The sequence below is a fragment of the Thamnophis elegans genome, chromosome 7, assembly GCF_009769535.1.
Source record: "Thamnophis elegans isolate rThaEle1 chromosome 7, rThaEle1.pri, whole genome shotgun sequence".
NCBI lineage: Eukaryota > Metazoa > Chordata > Lepidosauria > Squamata > Colubridae > Thamnophis > Thamnophis elegans.
Genome location: NC_045547.1, coordinates 24,716,456 through 24,738,241, shown reverse-complemented (window position 1 = coordinate 24,738,241; position 21,786 = coordinate 24,716,456). Strand labels below are relative to the sequence as shown.

General features: G+C 40.2%; 1 protein-coding gene across 2 annotated transcripts in view; it reads right to left on the bottom strand.

The window, feature by feature from the left end:
* CHST11 (carbohydrate sulfotransferase 11) overlaps positions 1-21,786 on the bottom strand; it is a 205,046-nt gene that overhangs the window by 97,270 nt on the left and 85,990 nt on the right. For both annotated transcript variants that reach the window (XM_032222085.1, XM_032222086.1), the window contains exon 2: positions 12,961-13,046. In XM_032222085.1, coding sequence (XP_032077976.1) covers positions 12,961-13,046 — 86 coding nt within the window. The remainder of the gene's footprint in view (positions 1-12,960; positions 13,047-21,786) is intronic.

Sequence of the window (21,786 nt, the reverse complement as noted above, 5' to 3'; positions counted from 1 at the left end):
ACTGATAAAATAAATTTGAAGTCATCCACAAGTGAGTTTTAAATTAAATTCTAAAGAATGCTCAGGTAGAAAAAAAACAGGAGCCGCTTTATAGGGGAACAAAAAATTTGAGAAATTGCAAATACCAGCTCTGCTTCTTATACAAACTCTTATTAGTAAGTTACATTTAGCTTATCTTGGGAACAACTTCCCCTTATTCTGGTTTTTTCAAAATAAAGATATCTGACTAATTTGCCTTGGCTTTTGACATATAACGCTAGGATATGATATATGACCCAGAGCTGAAGCAAAGCAGTTAATTTCCCTGATGTCTAAAATATCACATCCTTTCATGTGTACATAATAGTTAATGATATTGCCGCTATGAGATTAAGGTAATATGTCACCATCGGTCATTTGCATGCATTACAAAAAAAAACCAACAATGTTAAAATATTTCCTGAGGAATCATTCCTTTAATACAACAAGAAAAAATATTTCACAAGTATTGTATCAGCTGTGATTGCAATTCAATTGGCACAATCGCTACAATTTATTGTGGAAAAAAGAGAGCTGATTTATTGTAGGGGGGAAAAGCTGGGCTGGGCACCAGTGAATGATGGTTTGTTGTGGTTCCATCATCATTACTATTTTATTGCACAATGCCCTTTCTCCAAGGAACTCAGACTGATATCCCCTTTGAAAATGCTGTCCCCACAAAGAATGTATCTATTGAAACTTTAGACCTGAGAGTGGAATAGGAATTTTAAACCCAAGTATCTAACAGCAGTTGGTGCCCTCAAACTAATTCAAAGCTACGTAGGGTCAGGCTTGGTAGGAATTTTGATGGGTGATCACCAGGAAATCCTAAGATTAGCAAGTAGCAAATGGCACAATGGCATATTTTGCAATATGCTTTAGTTCCAAGCGCTGATTCAAAATTTTAATGATGTGCTCTCTGCTAACCATAGTAGGCTCCAAATGCAACTGAAGGAATGCATATGTATCAGTTCCTCTAATGGCCTGTGAGAAAGACTATGGCAGATGGGGCAAAGAGATGCTACTAGGAAATGGACAGGTAAGAAGGCAATCAGTTGATTTGAAGCTAGTTTATGAAGATACTTTTAAACAACTTATTTATTCTTGGGTTTAATATTTTGGCTAGGCAGTGATGGGAAGTATAATCTAAAATTGCTTTAAGGAACAGGCACGGCTGTTTCCCATTGACATCTCGAGTTCATAAAACCAGAAGTGTTTTATTAGTTCGTATCATCTATTTCTCAGGCTGCAGTTCTTGTTCAGCTCCCACCCCAAAAAATATATTTATAAACTGGGATTTAGTTAAATCAATTGCATAAGTTGTTTTACTATCAGGAACATGGTAAATCCACTTTCTAAACCTTTCCCCAAATCACATCTCCTTATAAAGTTCACCCAAAAAAGACACTGAAAGAAACAGACCTGGATATTGGTACATAGCTAAATGTAAGTATCCATCCAAATATTACCTGAGGATACCAACAATCTTTATAAACAGAGACATCTAAGTGCTGACATCAATTTGATCAATCCATCAGACAGAGATAGTCAAGTGACAATCCTACAATATATCAGCAACAGGTACTGATGTAACCACTGAGGCTTAGCTTCAGCAACCTGGATCAAATTTATAGTATAAGATGATGTTCCATTGTGCATATACATCAACCCCCACATCATAAAATAGTTCACTATGTAATTAAAGAGCTGAGCAGAAATTTATGTTGCAATAGATATATTAGTCACAGAGATCTCGGTTTGTCAGAAATTTTAGTCACTTCTGGACAGACAACAGAGATTTAAAGCTGCCAAGCAAGAAATGTTTGCATCCCAGTTGTCCAATATCCTTTTTCAAAACCATGATTAATTTTTACAGGGTATCAAGAGATCTCTGAACATAATTCCTGAAGTAAGCAAGCATTAGAAATATGACTTAGAATACTGGGTCTAATCAATTTAACTTGATTCAGAACTCTATGTTTTTAATGAATCAAGTAAATTTGGCACACAATGAAGATGTATACTTAGGAAATAAGGATGCAATGATCTGGAAATTTAATCATTATTGGAATGAGAATTGACACATGTATAAATCATTTCTGACCTTCATAAGGTGTCAGACTGCAATTGACACAAGCATGGGCAGTGATGAGAAATGATACTTTGGTACTTTAAGGCTAAGGAAGAAATATAGGATCCCCATCTCTTTCTAAATACAGGTTTTCCTCATTTTATGTCAAGCTAAAATTCCCCCATAACCTCACAGGAAGTCAAGTTGCATAAAGTAAGACATTGAACTACTGTAAAAAGAAGGTTGTGCTAGATGATCTAATAGAGGTGTATTGACAAATGTGCTTGTAAATTTATAGAGCTTTATTTAAGTACTATATTGGGCAAATGTTATCTTGTCTCATGCTCTAATTAGAGTGAAATGTAATTTCTCCAACTGTATATTTTACAACCAGATTTCTAATGCATGTGGCTCAGTGGAGGGATTCGAAATTTTTTACTACTGGTTCTGTGAGCATGGCTTGGTGGGCGTGGCTTGGTGGGCGTGGCAGGGGAAGGATACTGTAAAATCTCCATTCCCTCCCCACTCCGGGGGAAGGATACTGTAAAATCTCCATTCCCTCCCTGCTCCAGGGGAAGGATACTGTAAAATCTCCATTCCAACCCCACTCCAGGTGAAGGATACTGCAAAATCCCCATTTCCTCCCAATGGGGACTTGGGACTCGGGAGACAGGAGACTCAGGACTCAGGAGACAGAGAACAGATGTGTGCAAGGCCAGTCAGATGTGGTATTTACCAGTTCTCCGAACTACTCAAAATTTCCGCTACTGGTTCTCCAGAACTGGTCAGAACCTGCTAAATACCACTTCTGATGTAGCTATCAGCAAAGAGGGTAGAATGCATTGTAGGCATGTTGAATTTTATTCATATTCTTTGTTGTATTGCACACAGTAGATTCACCCAAGTTAACAGTTCAACCTAGGTTTCAGAATTCTTATACTATACCCAATGTTGTTTCTAATGCTAAAGAGGACTTTTCCCTTTTAATTTGGGGTAAGGAGATTAGCGAAGATACTAATGGCCATTTTGAACCCAGCAGTGACAATAGTAGTTTAGAATGAAAATAAGTAAGGGAGAGGATACACAAGTAGAAAAATTGCACAATAGGGTAAACTTATGAGTGAAGACAGAAGGGAGTTTCGGCAAGAGTTTTGGCATGTTTCCCAATACGGGGGAAATTGGCAATTGCTTGCACAAAGTGATGCCCTCCCATAAACCAAATTCTTGGATAAAAATCACATTAAAGCAAATTGCGATGGACTGTGAGAACAACCTTGGGAGACAGGAGGAAGAGACCCAGCCTAGACTACAATCAAATAAAATCTGAATCCAGAGAGGAATGGGGATGGAGAAGCCATCTTAGATGGAATTTTCCCTAGTTCTCTATCGTGTAAAGATAGGGGAGGGGAAAGGACTTTCAGATTTGCAAGAGTGGAAGTTTGCATTATACTAAAGGTAATATTAGTACCCATAGTTTTGTTTTCCTATCTGGGCTATCTCAAAAAGCAGACACAAAATAACTGACATGCAAATTCATATAAAGTGAAAGGAAGCTACATAGTAAATGATAGTCATGGGCATTATTTTGATAATTTATATCAATAAACAGGAATAAACATTCTCCAATTGCTTGATTAGTTAAGCCAAACATAAGAGAATTCTAGAGTTATTTTTGAAAAAATCACCTCTTTAAAATAGATTTTTTAAAAATTGGCATACCAAGGAAGAATTCCTAGCATTTGATGAGAAGTTTTTCTTACATAGGAGAATCAAGACCCCCATCTAAAGAAGAAGGATAGCAATTTTCTTTCCCATCATCCTCTCCAATCTGGTCACTAAATTAACTTATGATTTGTTTGGCTGTTCAGCTGCAGTGAAAAGATCAGTGACACCCACAGATGTACTCAAACCTCAAATATGTTGGCATCTTTGAACCTTAGTTGACTTAAGCTCTGCAGACTGGTGGGTAATTAACTTATTTTTAGACCACCACAGTCCTACAAGTCCACACAAATTACAAGATGCTTCAGTGTGTTGCTTTACTAAGAATATACTTTGCAAATACATATCTATTTTTAAAAAAATGAGGCCTGGAAACACAAGCAACAAGACCTGAGAAGTTTGATCCTTTTTCTATTAAGTTAATTCTAACTTCTCCCTAACTCTGTTATACATGACATTCACCTACCCTGATCTCCTTCTGCCATCACTGGGCAGGGATGGGATTCCATAATCATGTGGAATCATGCATTATGCTTTTCTTCCCTATACCTTCAATACCATCTAGATAGGTGGACTAAAACTTTCCAGAATAACTTGGTAGCATGGCTATCTGGGGCAAGTGATGATCTATCACGGTCAGGGATGAAATATAGTAGGTTCTGACAGTTCTGGAGAACCGATAGTGGAAATTCGGAGAACTGGCAAATACCATCCCTGACTGGCCCCAGAGTGGGGTGGGAATGGAGATTTTGCAATATCCTTCCCCTGGAGTGGAGAGAGAATGGAGATTTTAGTATCTTTCCCCTGAAATGGGGAGGGAATGGAGATTTTACAGTATCCTTTGCCTGGAGTGGGGACGGAATGGAGATTTTACAGTATCCTTTGCCTGGAGTGGGGAGGGAATGGAGATTTTACAGTATCCTTCCCCTGGAGTGGGGAGGGAATGGAGATTTTACAGTATCCTTTGCCTGGAGTGGGGAGGGAATGGAGATTTTACAGTATCCTTCGCCTGGAGTGGGGAGGGAATGCAGATTTTACAGTATCCTTCGCCTGGAGTGGGGAGGGAATGGAGATTTTGCAGTTTCCTTCCCCTGCCATGCCCACCAAGCCATGCCAACAGAACTGATAGTAAAAAAAATTGAATTTCACCACTGATCGCAATGTTTCTTAACCTGGATAACTTTAAGGTGTATGGACTTCAACCCAGAAATCTTCAACCAGCCAAGATTGAGAAAGACTGCTCTATCATGAAATGAAAAGGACTAGGGGTGACATGATAGCAGTGTTCCAACATCTCAGAGGTTGCCACAAAGAAGAGGAGGTCAAGCTATTCTCCCAAGCACCTGAGGTAGGACAAAAAGCAATGGGTGGAAACTAATCAAGGAGAGAACCAACTTAGAACTAAGGAGAAATTTCCTGACAGTTAGAACAATTAATCAGTGGAACAACTTGCCTCCAGAAATTGTAAATGCTCCAACACTGGAAGTTTTTAAGGAGAGATTGGACAACCATTTGTCTGAAATGGTATAGGGTTTCCTGCCTAAGCAGGGGGTTGGACCAGAAGACCTCCAAGGTCTTTTCCAACTCTGTTATTCTATATTCTATGACGTCTAAATGAAGCCATGAAAAACCTTTTCTTATGGGCAGTCCATGGGCAAAGGAAGCACAAATCCCCCACATTCCAAATGCCTTGTGACCTGATTAGAATATGGACAGGAGAATCCCAGGTCTATAGACTACACTGGGAAGTTGAAATAACACTCCAAAATATATCAATGGCGAACAACTGCCATATTGCTGCCAAGAAAAACCCACACATGTATCCATGAACTCATCGGAAACCGAATTCAATTTGGAGAAGACTTTATCTTAAGAAACAGGCTCAGAAGGCTATTATAGGAGGCTCTCTCAGTGTAGTCATTAAAAATAATGGAGTAAAAGTTGGGAAATTAAAAGCCAGTTGGCTGACTTTCTTTCAGCGCTAAGAAAAAGGTATCAACAATCAACCTCTAAAAATGTTTCCAAGGAAACTACATGGACTTGTTCCTGAAGTCACTAAGAGTCAGGATTGATTAGAAAGACCCTAACAAGGACATGAGACTATATTCTGGGGTAATTAGAAAACAAGCAGCATATGCAAGTTACTCATATTCTGATCTGCCTCAAAGAGGAAGCCCTTTCCCTCTGTCTGCTGAGAAAGAAAAAGCAGCAAAAGAAGAGAGGCAGTGTTATGGTAGATAGGTGTGAGGCAAACCTACGGCATGCGGAGATGCCCTCTTCCAGGTTTCTGGCACACATGTGCTCACGACAATCAGCTGGACTTTGTGTGTGCAATAGTGCCAGAAACAGGAAGAACAAATATGTTGTCCAGCATGCACATGCGCACCGACCAGCTGATCATCTGGTGTGCATGTGCTCCAGTAACCAGAGGAACGTGCTGGTTCATTTTCTGGTGTACACATGCCCCCTGGACAGTTCCTCTTCCGGGTTGCCTCCCAGACGAGCACATGTGTGCACGTGCTCCCTTGTTGGCACTCAGTGCCGAAAGGGTTCTCCATCACTGGTATATGGGAATGACCTTGGGAGACGGAATGAAGAGTCATAAACTCAACCAGAGTCCCCAACGCTCAGGCCCATTACTGGGTCTCAGCCCATTTGGAACCGGGCCATGCAAGTGGCAGGACAGCACGCATGTGCGAGCAGCTCCATTTGGTTTAGGGTATCCTGTTTGAGTAGGGGGTTGGACCAGAAGATTGCAACCTTGTTATTCTGTTAATGGCTGGAATGCTGGGATTTGCTCAATATCTATAAAGTATATCCGGAGGAGTCTGAGAACAGCTTTTCTGTCTAACCTTTCCAGCTTGGCAGCCCAACTGGGAGGAAGGGCCGGCTTTGTGTGAGTGGCAGGCTTGCGTGGATGTGCAAAGCTCCATTTGTGCGAGTGGCGAGTACGGGTGCCCGCCCTTGGCACAAATGCAGCTGTGCTTGCACCTGCCACTGACAAAGCCATTTCCTTCCCCCACTCAGCCAAGCTTGTGAACTGCTCAGTTAGACAATGGTCAGATCAGTGTTAGCTGTGTCTGCAGAAGGAATGGGGTGTGGCAAGTATCTCAGAAGGGACCCTCCCTAGTTTCTTGGACTTGTAAAGGCAAGAGGGGAAAGATCCACTTTCAGACTTGCAGGATTCTGTAACCTTACAATAAAGTTAGAGCTAGTTTTTCTGGGTCTGCTTCTTTGTGGACTGTCTTGCAAGGCTGACAGGCTGAGGTAAAGAATTCTGACAGAAGAGAATATACATAGCTCAAGTCAAATTGTAGAGTCCTTGGTGCTGCCTCAGCTTGGTTGTTAATTTGCAGACATCATATTACTGAGATGGGTAATGAAACAACTGCACACCAACAACCAAGCTCAAAGAGCAGTAAGGACTACGAAGATAAGAATCATTTAAGTTAAAGGTAAAGGTTTCCCTTTGTGCTAGTTGTTCCTGACTCTAGGGGGTAGTGCTCATCTCCGTTACAAAGCTGAAGAGCCAGTGCTGTTCGAAGACATCCCCATGGTCATGTGGCCGGCATGACTCAACCCGAAAGTGCATGGAATGCTGTTACCTTCCCACCAAAGGTAGTTCCTATTTTGCTACTTGCATTTTTTACGTGCTTTCAAACTGCTAAGTTGGCAGAAGCCGGGATAAGTAACGGGAGCTCACTCTGTTACGCAGCGCTAGGGATTTGAACGGCTGACCTATTGACCTTCTGATCGACAAGCTTAGCGTCTTAGCCACTGAGCTACCATGTCCTAAATGTTTTGCAAGAGCAGTAACATGTGGGCTGCCAGAAGGAGTCTTATCAGGTAAGAAAATCTAGAAAGAAGCTCCTAAGGTATCCTTTCACCAGAAGCTGCATATTTCTTATTGAGAAAATTGCCTTCTCGGGTTTTCCTGCCTTTGTGCAATTCTAAAATACCTGCTCCATACCTGTGTAACTGAAAGCGATGAGAGAGACATTCAAGATGGCTATTGCTGATGCTCACCTCACTTCACCTCTCCTGCCTGGTTTTCTCTTGCTATTTTCTCTCCTCTGAAAGAAACTGTGAATGTCAACAGTGCACTGTTGGAATGTTGCTACGCCATGTGCCCTCTCTCTATTTATACACACAAAGGCTGTCCAAAAAGGTAGCTGAATGCTCTCTAGAGTCTTTCCATTTCTTGCCCTTCCTCTCTCTTCCCCCTTCCTTCAATCCAACATGAACAGAAATGCCAGTGTACTGATGGCAATTCTCCATGTGTGAAAAAGTCGCATTCAATCATGTCGATGAGAAATTCTGGCCTTATTTAAACATTGACTCTACTTACCACCCCCAGTTGGAAGACACTGAAGGAATTCTAATGGTGAATATTTGTAGAAAACATAATTAGAAAGGAATGAAAGAGAATAGTATTCTCAAACTGGGACTCACTGCTTACCCACAAAAGGGGCAGGATATAGTTGCATTCATTGGTTCTACTGGAATTCAGGTCTATTGAATGGTCTCTTGCTTGCATCCTATTTTATAACTTTTAGCAATGGGAACTGGAAAATAGCAAGCACATACTGCAGGCTTTTCAATACCCACCCAGAAATGGTAAGTCATAGAGGTTAGAGTATATTTTCCTCACCACCTATTCACTAAAAACATATAAAGGTTTGCTATCATCAGGAAAGTTCTGGAAGAAGTTACCTGTATGATCAGATAGAGGTACATTAATATGCTAATGATATTCAGTTATATATCTCAAGCCAAGGTCCAGGGGAAAACGCAGTAGAAGGCATGATCTGGTATCTGGAGACTATCAGGGGCTGAAAGGGTAAAAACAGGCTGGGACTCAACCCAAACAAGATGGAATGGCTGTTGATTCACAGACTGACTGATTCCAGGCATGCTGCATCTTTGTTTACTAATGGGATTGCAGTTCAGAAAGAAATGAAGCACAATTTGGGAGGTCTTCCCAAAATCACACCTCCTGCTTGAAAAGCAGCTGGAAACTGGCAGGAGGGCTTCTGCACAGGTGGCATTAGTGTGCCAGTTGTGACTTTATCTGGAATAGGATGCATGAAGATGGCCACTTGTCATCTCTAGTTTGGATTATTATAAGTCATGGAGCTGTCCATGAAGATCAACTGCTCCAGAAAATTGGGGTATATGCATACGCAATACTCAGTCAGAATATTGCCATATTATAGTGCTGGTGCAGGAACTGCCTAGTTACTAGTAGCTTTCCAAGTGCAATTCAGAGTGCTGGTTATTGCTTAAATAGGTAAAGGTAAGGGTTTCCCTTGCACATATATGCTAGTCATTTCCGACTCTAGGGGGTGGTGCACATCTCAGTTTCAAAGCCGAAGAGCCAGCGCTGTCCAAAGATGTCTCCGTGATCATGTGGCCGACATGACTAAATGCTGAAGGTGCACGGAATGCTGTTACCTTCCCACCAAAGGTGGTCCCTATTTTTCTACTTGCATTTTTACATGCTTTCGAACTGCTAGGTTGGCAGAAGCTGGGGCAAGTAACAGGAGCTCACTCCATTACGGATCGCTAGGGATTCGAACCGCCGAACTGCCGACCTTTCTGATCAACAAGCTCAGCATCTTAGCCACTGAGCCACCACGTCCCTATTCTATATTGCTTATATATAGATATAAGTAATATACAGCTTAGAGACTGATTATCTTAAAGACTACTGTTCCCTACACAAACAACTAGGGATTGGTTATTTCCTCCTCCCAAGAGGAATGGTAGGAGAGGACCCTATAATGAGTATTTTTTGTAGCAACTTCCATCCTTCAGCTTGCTACCTAAAATAAGGATTTTCTCCATTCTCAGGATCTTGCAAAAGCAGGTGAAAACATGGCTCTTCCATAGGTTCTCTGCATATTAATTGCAAACTGATGATAAATCAATAAATCTTAAATTATATTTAGCTATTATCTTTGATATTTAAATGATTAATTAGAATATATTTTGTTATTTACATTATTTTTAAAAACTGACTTTATATTGTATTTTATAGTGTAAATTCGATAAGCCAGAGTCCACCTGATTTTAGTAAGTGGATAATTCATACATAAATATAGATTTTACTATTTCCTCTTTGACAGATTTACTCTCTTTCTGTTGATAGTTTTATTTACCTCTTCCAGTTAGCAATACATGTCCTAATTTATACAATCTCAAGTAAAAAAACCTGTGACCCATTAATGACATTATATTAATATGCTTGACAGTTTCAACACTCCTACATGATGGCAATTATGCATCTCTCAACTTCTAGCACTTTTGTTAAAAATGAAAAGGAGCCCAATTTATAGTCAAGGTAAGATTTCAATCATTTAGTGACTTATTAAATCTAGCAAGGAGATTTATTATGGGACACGTCCCTTAATATCTGACCAATTTTCACAAAATGTCATTCACTGTTAATAAATATAATGTACAATCAGCAAATCTTGATGCAAATAAATATGGTTAGAGTGCCTGCTTTCCATTGCTAACATTAAGCCATACTGCAACAGTCTGTGAGAATGAGGAGGAAGAAGAATCACAAACTAAGCAATGGTGATATAAGAGGCATCGAAGCCCTCAGAAAGAATGTGGGAGTGCCAAATACAGGCGGTCCTCGATTTGCAACAGTTCATTAAGCGACCGTTCGAAGTTACAAAGGAACTGAAAAAAGTGACTTATGATCATTTTTCACACTTATGACTCATCATCCCCATGGTCCCATGATTTACATTGGATGCTGGACAACTGTTTCATATTTATGAGGGTTGCAGTGTCGCAAGGTCACCTGATCCCCTGATAAGCAAAGACAATGAGGAACCCAGACTCACTTAACAACCAGGTTACTAACTTAACAACTGCAGTAATTCACTTAACAAAATGTGGCAAGAAAAGTCATAAAATGGGGAAAAACTCACTTAACAAATTTCTCACTTAGCAGCATAAATTCTGTGCTCAATTGTGGTCATAAGACAAGGATTACCTGTATCTCAGAAGGAATCCTACCTAGTTTCTTGGACTGTAAAGGCAGGGGGTAAGAAATGTATCTTCAGATTTGCAGATTGATGTCAACCCTTCAATAAAGTCCAGACCAGAAGCCCCAATCATGAGTGCTAAACTACCCTTATTTTTACAATAATAGAATCTTGCTATGGATATTTTTCATTAAGTAAAGGGGCAATATATGTATAATTCCTAAGAATAATTTTTGGCACATAAGCTTTATTGCCAAACTAATTGGAAGTTTGTAGATGACTAATATAGATTAGTATATTAAAGAAGAGGTGAGTTTCCCAAATCATCTTCTTCCTATAATGCTTGCAATCCCTAAACATACTTTCTCTTCCAAGATGCAACAGAAAATTGGGATTGTATTCTACTTCTCTGATACCTGAAATAATTGAATACATATGTGAATATGAACACAAAGAAATCTTGTTTAATTACAATACATGTTTTAACCAGCTGGTTGGTATAGAATATCTGCCAAATCTTAACTACCTCTTTTGTTTACAGTTACAATAAATTTCAATACTTTTTAATATCTTTCTTTTTACAATTCCCTCCTTCTCTCTCCCACAAATAACAGGGGAGGGGGAACATTATACACTATGTTTACAATACTCCTTTCTCAAGACGATATTCCAAACATCCAATAAAGTGGATTGTGATCCACAAAAGCTTTAAAATGAAACATAATGTGTTAGCTGCTAAAGTGCACTGTCAGGATTCCGACCAATGCCCTAATAAAATTAAGAGTCTCAAGCCATTTAGCAAGAAAAATCCAGTTGTTTATTAGGAGCGCCATGTCAGCGCTACCTATGTAGGTGAAGCCAGCTCTGGCTTCACCCAATTCGCGCCTTGCCTCTGACCTTGTTCCACCCCCGCCCCCCAAGTGTGTCACCAGGCACATTGCCCAATGAAGCAATTTCACGGGTTATAGAAGTCCCTCCCTACAGCTGTTGCGGGTCTCCGTGAAGATGGCCTTGACTTTGGCTGGCTAGGCTGTGTCTTGTTTTGACTGAGGTGTGAATTCCTTGGTGCAACTGTGAAGCGCGATTCCCATTCCTCCACCTATGGCAACTCGAGAGCAGGTCAGGAAAGCTTTGTGAGTTGACATGAATAAACATTGTTCCTTTACATACAAGGGGTTTAATTTTTTTCCCTCTGAAACAGGTTTGACTTAACACCACGATGAGCTTTTTCATTCTTTCCCTCTATATCGTCATTTTCACTATCAGCAGTTTCTCCCAAACAATTAAGAAAACAAAGGTACTGTAAGTTTGCAGGTGTTGTCACTACTTAACTGCTCTGTCCACATAAGGACTACACTCTCAGATAAGCAAAGGTGGCATCTTCTTTTGGCATCGTAATGTACTTCACTATATAGCAATAGCACTAAGAATTACAGACCGCTTTTCAGTGCTTTATAGCACTTTCTAAGCCAGTGAGGCAAACCTTTTAGACACCGAGTGCGCAAACTGCACGCAAACATGCTCAAACTGAAAGTTGTGTGCACATGTGAACACATGCATGCACAAACATGCATATGTGCAGACATGCATGTGCATATCCACAGACATGCATATGAGTGGACATGTGCACGCATATGCACTGACATGTATATGCATAGACATACGCACATATGTGCTGACATGTGCACATGCGTGCATATGCAGCAGAGACCCTAAGACCTGCTGGCCGGTGGGAGGTAGGGCACATCAACAAGCAGGGAAACAGAAGCTCATGAAATAAACCCCACGGAGATCTGATCTGGGGCAACAGCTCGCATGCCAGAAGAGAGGGCTCTGTATGTCACCTTTGGCATGCATGTCATAGGTTCACCATAACAGCTCTAAGCGGTTGACAGAGTCAGCCAATTGCCCATAACAATCTGGGTCCTCATTTTACTCACCTCAGAAGGATGGAAGGCTGAGTCAACCTTGAGCCTAGTGAGATTTGAACTGCCAAATTGCAGGCAGCCAGCAGGCAGCAGAAGTAGCCCGCAGAACTGCCCTCTAATCACTGTGCCATCATGGCTCAGTAGTAGTAGAAGTATAGTACAGTAGAAGATTCTTTGCATAAGAACAGTGTCTCCAGAATGACTGGAGGGAACTCACCTGGGTTGGGTTGTAGAGTTCTTGTAATGGGCTTCTTGATCCTTTTCGGCAGCAGATGTCCATCCCAAAGCTATTCCTACGTATTACTGATAGAAAACAAACTGAAATTAGTGGACAAAATGCTAACATAGACTCAAAGCATGCATCAAGGAATTAAATACAGGTAGTCCTCGACTTACAACATTTAGTTACCATTTAAACTTACAAGAGCACTGAAAAAAGTGACTTATGACCACTCGTGACACTTAGAACCCTTTGCAGCATCCACATGGACACAGATGCTTGGCAACTGGTTCATATTTATGACGGTTGCAGTGTCCCAAGGTCACATGATCCCCTTTTGCAACCTTCTGACAAGCCAAGTCAAGGAGGAAGTCAGATTCCCTTAACAGCCATATTTACTAGCTTAACAACTGCAGTGATTCACGTAATAACATTGGCACGAAAGGTTGTAAAATGGGGCAAAAACCACTTAACAACTGTTTCGCTTAGCAATAGAAATGTTGGGCTCTATTGTGGTCATAAGTCAAGGACTATCTCTATTTTAAAAAGTGAGATACAGACACAGGTGTACATACTCACGCACATAAATATTTCACATAGCAAAAACCAGATGTACATCTAAGAGGAAAAATATGACATTACTTGCATTTCAGCCATCCCAAAACATTCATCATTGCAATAATTTTGCATTATACTAAAACCCATGTAAAGATGAAACAAATTACAAAAGAAAACCTCATTCTAGTTCTAAGCATTTGGAGGAGAATGTTTTGCACTGTATTTTCATATTGTTTTCATTTTGCAGTAACATTATCAAAGATCTAACTTTAAAAAGAAAAAAGAAACAGAGAAGTTTACCAGATTTAAGTTAGTTAAAGGCCATGATAGAAAACCTAGAATCCTTCACAAATGAAAAAATATGGCTGGAGATAAAGAGGTCCATTTATGTGATAGGAAATCCAGCAAAAAGCATATTCCACATCTGGTGGTGCTTTTAGTCACTAGCAAACTTCCATCCACAAGGCCGTTCTATCTTTAGGAATAGTGGACTAAGGTTTCTATTGTGGCAGAAAGCAAAGGGGAAGTCAATATGTATGTGCCTCTGTGCACCATAAACTTACTATTAGCTCTGATATATGCCTGAAAAAAATATATAAGGAAATATCTTAAATAAACTGAGGCAAGTTTATTTTTTATTGAATTAAAATCTGTATAAAAATACCAGAGAGACTCTGCAGAAGTGTTTGGGTTTCAAACATTTAAAAAATAAATCTTAATTTCAATGGCAATATTTTTTTAAAAGGTTATTTTTCTGTAACAACGTGTGACTTTACCTTCTTTACAGAGAGGTGTACCACAGCTTGGTAGGCTCTTGAGTGGCTTCAATAAACAAGTAATTATACATGCTTATTTAATTATCAAATGTGTACCTGCATGCTCTCAATAAAATCCAAACACTTAATCAATCCTATATGTTTCCATTTTCCTTCACAGTTCCAATGAATGGATATTACCATGTGCTATAATTTTAATTAACTGTTTAATCAAATAGCTAATTGGAGCAATTACTTAAAATTAGAACACATGAAAGGTAATAATCACTAATCTTTTGCAGGCACAAATACGGCAACTTGGAATAAAAATGTTTTTCTATAGCAGTGATGGCTAACCTTTTTGTTGTCGAGTGCCAAAGTGTGTGCATGTGTGCGTGTGACACCGTGCACACCTGCATTTGTAATGCAATTCATGTGTGACCCCTGCATGCCCTCCCATTGCCTGCATATGCGCGCACGACCCTGCACATGTGCAGGACCCCCGCACATACATGTGTGAAACCCCCGTGCTTCCCACCCCTGATGCATGTGCCTTGACCCCCCCCTCACCAAAGTTTGGCTCCCAGGTTGGTACAGGAGGCTTTCCAGGCCCAAAACGGGGCGCAGGGGACATGCACTCCTCCCTGTGCCCTATTTTGGGCCTGGAAGGCCTCCTGCATCAACCTGGAAGCCAAAATGGGGCACAGGGACACTGCATTAGCCCCTAAAATACAATGCAAATGCCCCCGTGCATGCGCCACACCACCATGCATGCGCTTGCATGTCCCCTGCATGTCCCCTGCTCCTGCGCATGTGCGGCAGAGACCCAAAGACCAGGTGGTCATAGAGTGGCGCATGCGCATGTGCAGTGGAGTTGGGCTGGGGTGATGGCCTGCATGCCCGCAAAGAGGGTTCTGTGTACCACGTGTGACGCGTGTGCCATAGGTTCACCATCACGGTTCTATAGGGAGCCATTTGAAGCTCCTAGCTTCAGTCAGTATAAGGTACCACCTTTCCAAGTAAGCATCTCTCATGTCAGTTAGGGCTGAGTGAAACTGCTTCCCTCAGACTCCTGCCTGCTGCAAAATTTGTCCTGGAATGGACATTTTGATGGTATCAAACTGCGGCATTTTCTACTGTTAGCAAGGACAGTTACTACAATGATATTTACACATCACAGGAAGATGGAAACTTGGATACTGAGAAATGTGTCTCTTAGCAACAGCAGTGTAGGACTCTGGATGATTTATAATTGTTACATGGCACAATATCAGTAAAACTTTGCTTATTTTTTTAACAGTGGACTTCTAATAATAATGGTTTACTTCCACTTCCTAAAAACCTTCTCCTCCTTTTTGCCTACTTAAAAATGAATTGCCTACATTTTGCTACCAATAATTGCTAGGCTTCTACTGGAAAATGTTCCTCATACAGTATCTTGTAAATACTGTTGCAATGTTTTCAGGGAAATAATCCTCCATTTTAAATGCTGTACTACATATTGCAAGTAGCGCAATAGACTGGCAATGATTTTGATGCTCATCACTTCACCCCCAGATGTTTCTGCTCCAGGAAGATAAGAGTGAAACTGAACCTTTTATTAAAAAAAAAAAAAGAGAGAGAGAGAGGCAATTCTGTCTACTCCAGTACTTTGAAACTGTGCAGGCGTGAATGAATTTGTGAATTAAATTATATATTAAAATTGCACTATTTAAAGAAAGAAAGATAATTGGATTCCTGTGAGGAGCTGTAGAGTGGAGATGTACATGCCATGAAGGAAATATGTGGAAAACTTGAACTTAGCCTGGGAAAACAAGAAAGTGTGAAAAAGAAATTCAAAAGTGCCTCCCACTGACTCTGTGAGGGAGGGTGTGAGTCTCCTATAAGAGAGTGGGAAGGAGAAATCCTATCAGCCTACATCAATAAAGTAAGCTATAGTATATTATTTTTCTTGGTCTTTTCCCCCCTGTCTTGGTCTCCCTTGAAGAGCTATCATACAGCTACATTTCAGTTCTAGCACTCTGAGAAGTTCAGTATTGGCACCAACAAGAACGGTTCCACCACAAAACCGCGGTAGACTAAAGCGCGCTCGACGAAAGCGCGTACCTGACGTCATCACAGCGCGACGAAAACATCACGCTGTGAGCGGTAAAGTTAAAATTAACACGAAAACCTTACCCTAACCCCCCCAAACCTAACCCTAAACCTAACCCTAAACCTAACCCTTAACCTAACCCTAAACCTAACCCTAACCCTTAACCTAACCCTAACCCTAACCCTAAACCTAACCCTTACCTTTACGTGAATTGGCTTGCTTTAAAAGCGCTTTTTAAAGCGCCCTTTTTTCTCCGTGGTCGTATTTATCGCGCTGCTGATGACATCAGGTACACGCTTTAATCGGGCACGCTTTAGTGGACCGCGGTTTTGTTGTGCCACGACAAGAACAACCATTACTCAGATTCAATAATTGTACTTCCCTTAAAATAAGAAACCCATCCTCAGCCTTCATATTCCACCTGCTCCATTTGTTCCTAACCTTCTCCCACATCAACACTCCCTATCTTTTATCAAAGCCATGGTAGCACAGTGGTTAGAATGCAGTATTGCAGGTTAATTCTGTCCACTGCCAGGAGTTCGATCCTGATCGGCTCAAGATTGACTCGGCCTTTCATCCTGCCAAAGTCAGTAAAACAATGACTCAGATTGTTGACCCTGTAAACCTCCTAGAGAGGGCTGTAGAACACTATGAAGCTGTATATAAATCCAAGTGCTATTGCTATCGCTAACCACCTGCAGAGATCAAAACTCTTCCCAAATTCTCAAAACCCAAGGGACATCTGTGGCCTTGTGTGACATGGTGCCCCGCAGGCATTTTGTACTGAAGCTCTCACATTAACCAGCAAATACTGTTGAAAAATATATCACAAGGTCAACTCAGCTTTCCACCTTGTGAAGTCAAGTGAGCAAATAGGAACATTTAAGCAGGGAGTTTGTCAAAAAGTCTTTGGCAGATCAGGCAAAAGCAGAATGGCATGAAAATATCTGCTAGTGCAAGGGCAGAACAGAATTTTCTACCAAAGTTAGAAATAATTGACTGACCTTTAAAATATATCATACTTGTATTATTTTTGTGTTTTCACTTAAATACGAATGCTCTTGTTTTTTGAGAATTCAGTGTAAATAGCCAGACCACTAGGATGGGTTTTCCCCCCTAGTAATGTTATTGTATTTACATTGTTGCTATTGTCATAATTTTAATTTAGATCATTAAAGTATACAGATATGGAGAAATTGCTTTGTGAGCTGTATCTCATTTTACTTTTCTAAGATATTTCAAAAAATGTTAACTTTTCACTATAAATATGATTTACGTTAATGGAGTTAATCCTTGCATTGACCTCATAATGCAAATTTCTGCAAATAGCGTCAATTCTGGTTTGTTTCAGGCAGATGAACAAATAAAATGACATAAATGTACAGAAGTGGCATAAATAGGTACAAATGGCTTATGTAGAAATAACATGTTTAATTCATGCACACAGTTTTGGATGGAATCAATTTGTTCAGCATTGGGGGGGTATATTTGGATATAAATTTCATTCACTTCATCTACAGTGAACGGTGGCTTATTAAATCAAGGTTTCATTATGCAAGTTTTGTGAGCGATTGCAGTGAAAGTCACTTTTCCTGGTAGTGATGGTCCAAAAGGCTGGTCAAGATGGTGATTAATCTTTTTTAAAAAAGGAGGTACCTTGAATGACTTTACTTTCCATTGTGTTTCCTTATGAAAAGTTTTGTCCCAATAGGTTTTTAATCCATTTCTGAAACAATATGCCCCAGGCATGGGTGATAGTGCACATATTAAGCACATGCGTCCCTTATTTTTGTCACCACAATGTAAAAAAGATGTTGAGACTCTAGAAAGAGTGCAGAGAAGAGCAACAAAGATGATTAGGGGACTGGAGGCTAAAACATATGAAGAACGGTTGCAGGAACTGAGTATGTCTAGTTTAATAGAAAGAAGGACTAGGGGAGACATGATAGCAGTGTTACAAGATCTCAGGGGTTGCCACAAAGAAGAGGGAGTCAGTCAAACTATTCTCCAAGGCACCTGAGTGTAGAACAAGAAGCAATGGGTGGAAACTAATCAAGGAGAGAAGCAGCTTAGAACTAAGGAGAAATTTCCTGACAGTTAGAACAATTAATCAGTGGAACAACTTGCCTCCAGAAGTTGTAAATGGTCCAACACTAGAAGTTTTTAAGAAGAAATTGGATAATCATTTGTCTGAAATGCTATAGGGTTTCCTGCCTAAGCAGCGGGTTGGAAGACCTCCAAGGTTCCTTCCAGTTTCAGTTCAGTTCAGTTTATTAAATTTATATGCCGCCCTTTTCCTCCAAAGGGGACTCAGGGCGGCTCACAACTCGAACCGGGGAGGAGGATACAGACAAAAGATTTAAAAACAACAGCATAACAATATATAATTTAAAACTCACAACAGTCATACCATTTGAGACGGGGGCAACAGCTCTTTAGCCCCAGGCCTGTCAGAACAACCAGGTTTTGAGGGCTTTGCGGAAGGCCTGGAGGGTGGTGAGGGTTCGAATCTCCACAGTCAGTTCGTTCCAGAGGGTCGGAGCAGCCACAGAGAAGGCTCTCCTCCGGGTAGTTGCCAGTTGACACTGGCCAGCGGATGGAATTCGGAGGAGGCCTAATCTGTGGGATCTAATCGGTCTAGTGGAGGTAATTGGCAGCAGGCGGTCTCTCAAGTACCCAGGTCCAATACCATGAAGGGCTTTATAAGTGACCACTAGCGCCTTGAAGCTAGTCGTCACCTTCCAACTCTGTTATTCTATTCTGTTCTGTCCTGTCCTGTCCTAAGCACATTCAACCCTAGCATCCTTTTTTTCCCCAGCCCAATAGCTATTGGGAATAAAAACACTTGCCAGTGAAAGGTAATATCCCTAGTTTGGGAGAAGGCTGAAGGACTTCATGTCAAGCAGTGGAAGTTATTTACAGTTCTTATTTCCATGGCCACCAATTTCTTAGAAGCAGATACCTGAATCTCCAAAACTTGATTACTGCATTTTTTCCGGATCTACTTCCCTACAAATTTTATTGCATGACAATATCCATTCACTCCAGTCAATATGTGGGGTAATGCCTTAGAGTGGATCCATGTTTTTTAAGTGGATCATTATTTTGGAGCACAAGCAATCTGTCTTTGATTTAACAGAAGCTGTGAACCCACCCATTATGGTTTAATGGTGTGCAGTTTTAAAATTGAGTTAAAATGTATGTGAACGCAAGCAATGTATGTATATGTAATTTGGCAGTAACACTGTAAGGGGAACTGTAAGGTAGAATTCATATTGAACCAAGGATTCTACATTAGAATCCAAATAGTTTATTTTCTGGAGTACAATGTACCTTGATGCTGCCTTGATCTCTGCAGTACTGTAACATCACAATGACAAATGGCTGGGGAATGCTATTGCAGCTATAATTTTGACTAGGATCAGGGGACACAGGAGACCAATATTGTTTTACCTACTGATTCTCATTTGAATGATTTATTCTTCAAACACAAATTTAATTTCTTGGAGTGCCCCCTCCCTTAACTTTCTACTTCCCTCATTACTACCTTCTCGGGCATCATTTTCCCATATGATTCATTTAACCCTACAATTCTGTGGCTAGGAAGACTTTGAGATCTGTTAACTTAAGTCCTAGACATCAGTCTCTGTTTATTCTCTGTCTGGAGTATTCATGTTAGGAATGTATTACAAACTATCTGTCTAGTGGGTTGCATTTTTAAGAATTAAATCAGCTTTCCGGTTGATTTTGAATGATCACAATCCTATTTATATAAAAGTAAAATATAAAATGTACTTCATTTAATGAAAATGTTCACCAAAAGCATTTTAGTTGCCTTGAAGAATATATAGGTGTATTTGCTCGTTTAAACAGGGTGCATCTTGTTCTGAATAGACAGATGAACACAGGAATTCTGTTGCTATACCTGGCAAATACCTGAGTGAATTGGCAGAGATGGTTACATAGGTGCTCTTCCAAACTCCATTAAGATTTTGACCATGAGTACTTTCTGGATGGGATTGAATTCCCTTTGTGGGGGAACTCTGCCATCAGGTTATCTTTCTGGTGCTGATGCTGGACATCCACATAATATTAGTGGAAAAAAGAGGGGTTTTTTTGGTCAACATTGATTGACAGAGGAAGTCCAGACTTACTTGCAAAAGTAAGACCTGTTTTCAGTGACTCATCTGTTGGAAAATGTCATGGTTGATTATTGCAATGTGCTCTTCATTGTGTGACCTGCCAACACTCTCTAGAAATTACAGCTCATCTAGAATATGGTATCATGAGTGCTTCAGAAGTCTTCCTTGTGTTCCACACTATTTTAATCCTGAAACTATTTTCCTGGTTGTTGGCTGACTTTGCAGCCAAGTTCAAGGTACTCCTCATAGAAGAATATAAAGCTCTACAAGTCTAAGGGCCAAGGCAATTAGGGAATTGCATGCTTCCCACATCTGATATTGGGACATCAGAGGGGTATGTTTTGTGGTCCTATTATGGGTTTATAATATTTTATATTAATGAATTCAGTTTTCTCCTTGGCAAGATTCATATCACAGATTAAACGGTCATGGCAATTAAAGTATAAAAAGCAACTCAATATTTGTTTATGTTCCCAAGGCTTTAAAATGCCAGCATTTGAGCATTTGTGTGTTTTGATCATTACATTTTTAAATGGACATTAATTATGTTTTTATAGTATCTTACATGCCACATAGAACCATTAAGGGAGTAGATGACATATACATTCTTTAAATAAATGAATAACTTATGTACCCATGTAACTCAAAATGAAACTGTGCTGAAAAAGGAGACAGGATTAATTGGATCATTAAACAACCAGACAAAAACTAAAATCATCAACCAAACACATCCAAAAGACAGATCATGTGCCAAAATTCTGGGAGATGTTTACAGTAGCATAGGACATAGTCCTTTTCTTTTTGCTGTGAACCAGTTTGACCTTTCTGTGACCTTATTCCCTTGTTACATCAGGACAATAACATCTGAATGGCTGGATTGAGTCATTATAAGAAATGCAGGCTCTTTGACAGTGCAGTTGTAAAACTTTGAGGTCAATAAGGTGAATGATAAACGGAAAAGTGGGTTGGATTTTCTGAACGATGTGTTGGTTTCAGAAACAGCACAGGCTGTACTACTGCTACCCAATGATTTTTGAGCCCCCCCCCTCCAGACTAATAATTTTCCCCCCCAATATTATACCACAATTAGAAGAAAATATTTGTAGCTCAGGCTTGAACCAGAGGTCCTTGATGCTCTGTGATCTTGGGTGTTTTCAAGTAGAGGTATCATTATCAAACTAAGTAGCATCTAAGTAGTAGTGCTAATAGCGAATGGGGTTTGGTCTCATTTTATATGCATACTAGCCGATAACCCAGAGTTGCTTGGGTATTT